The 262-nt window shown below is 64.5% G+C and overlaps 1 protein-coding gene across 1 annotated transcript in view; it reads left to right on the forward strand.

Annotated features, from left to right (window-relative positions):
* Window positions 1-5: 5 nt before the first annotated feature.
* Window positions 6-262, forward strand: part of NPHP3 (nephronophthisis 3 (adolescent)) — a gene marked incomplete at its 5' end in the record, with an annotated part of 27,621 nt that continues 27,364 nt past the window's right edge. Inside the window, one exon of the mRNA XM_010014542.1 lies at window positions 6-194. Coding sequence (XP_010012844.1) covers window positions 6-194 — 189 coding nt within the window. The remainder of the gene's footprint in view (window positions 195-262) is intronic.

The raw sequence follows: 262 nt of genomic DNA on the forward strand, positions 1-262 counted from the left end.
GGCCCGGCGGCCTCATCGGGGCCAGCTTCAAGTCGACGGCCTCGGTGCAGGAGCTGGAGTGCGTGGCCGAGTACGAGCGGCTGAAGAAGGAGTACGAGATCTTCCGCGTCAGCAAGAACAACGAGGTGGCCTCCATGGTGAAGAAAGAGGCCAAACTGGACAGGGAGAACAAGCGGCTGCGCGCCGAGCTGCAGGTACCTCCCGCCGCTCTCTCGGATGAAGGGTCTGAGCGGAGAAGCTGTGGCAGGGAGGGGGTGGGAGA

Source organism: Nestor notabilis, unplaced genomic scaffold, assembly GCF_000696875.1.
Source record: "Nestor notabilis isolate BGI_N333 unplaced genomic scaffold, ASM69687v1 scaffold31325, whole genome shotgun sequence".
Classification (NCBI taxonomy): domain Eukaryota; kingdom Metazoa; phylum Chordata; class Aves; order Psittaciformes; family Psittacidae; genus Nestor; species Nestor notabilis.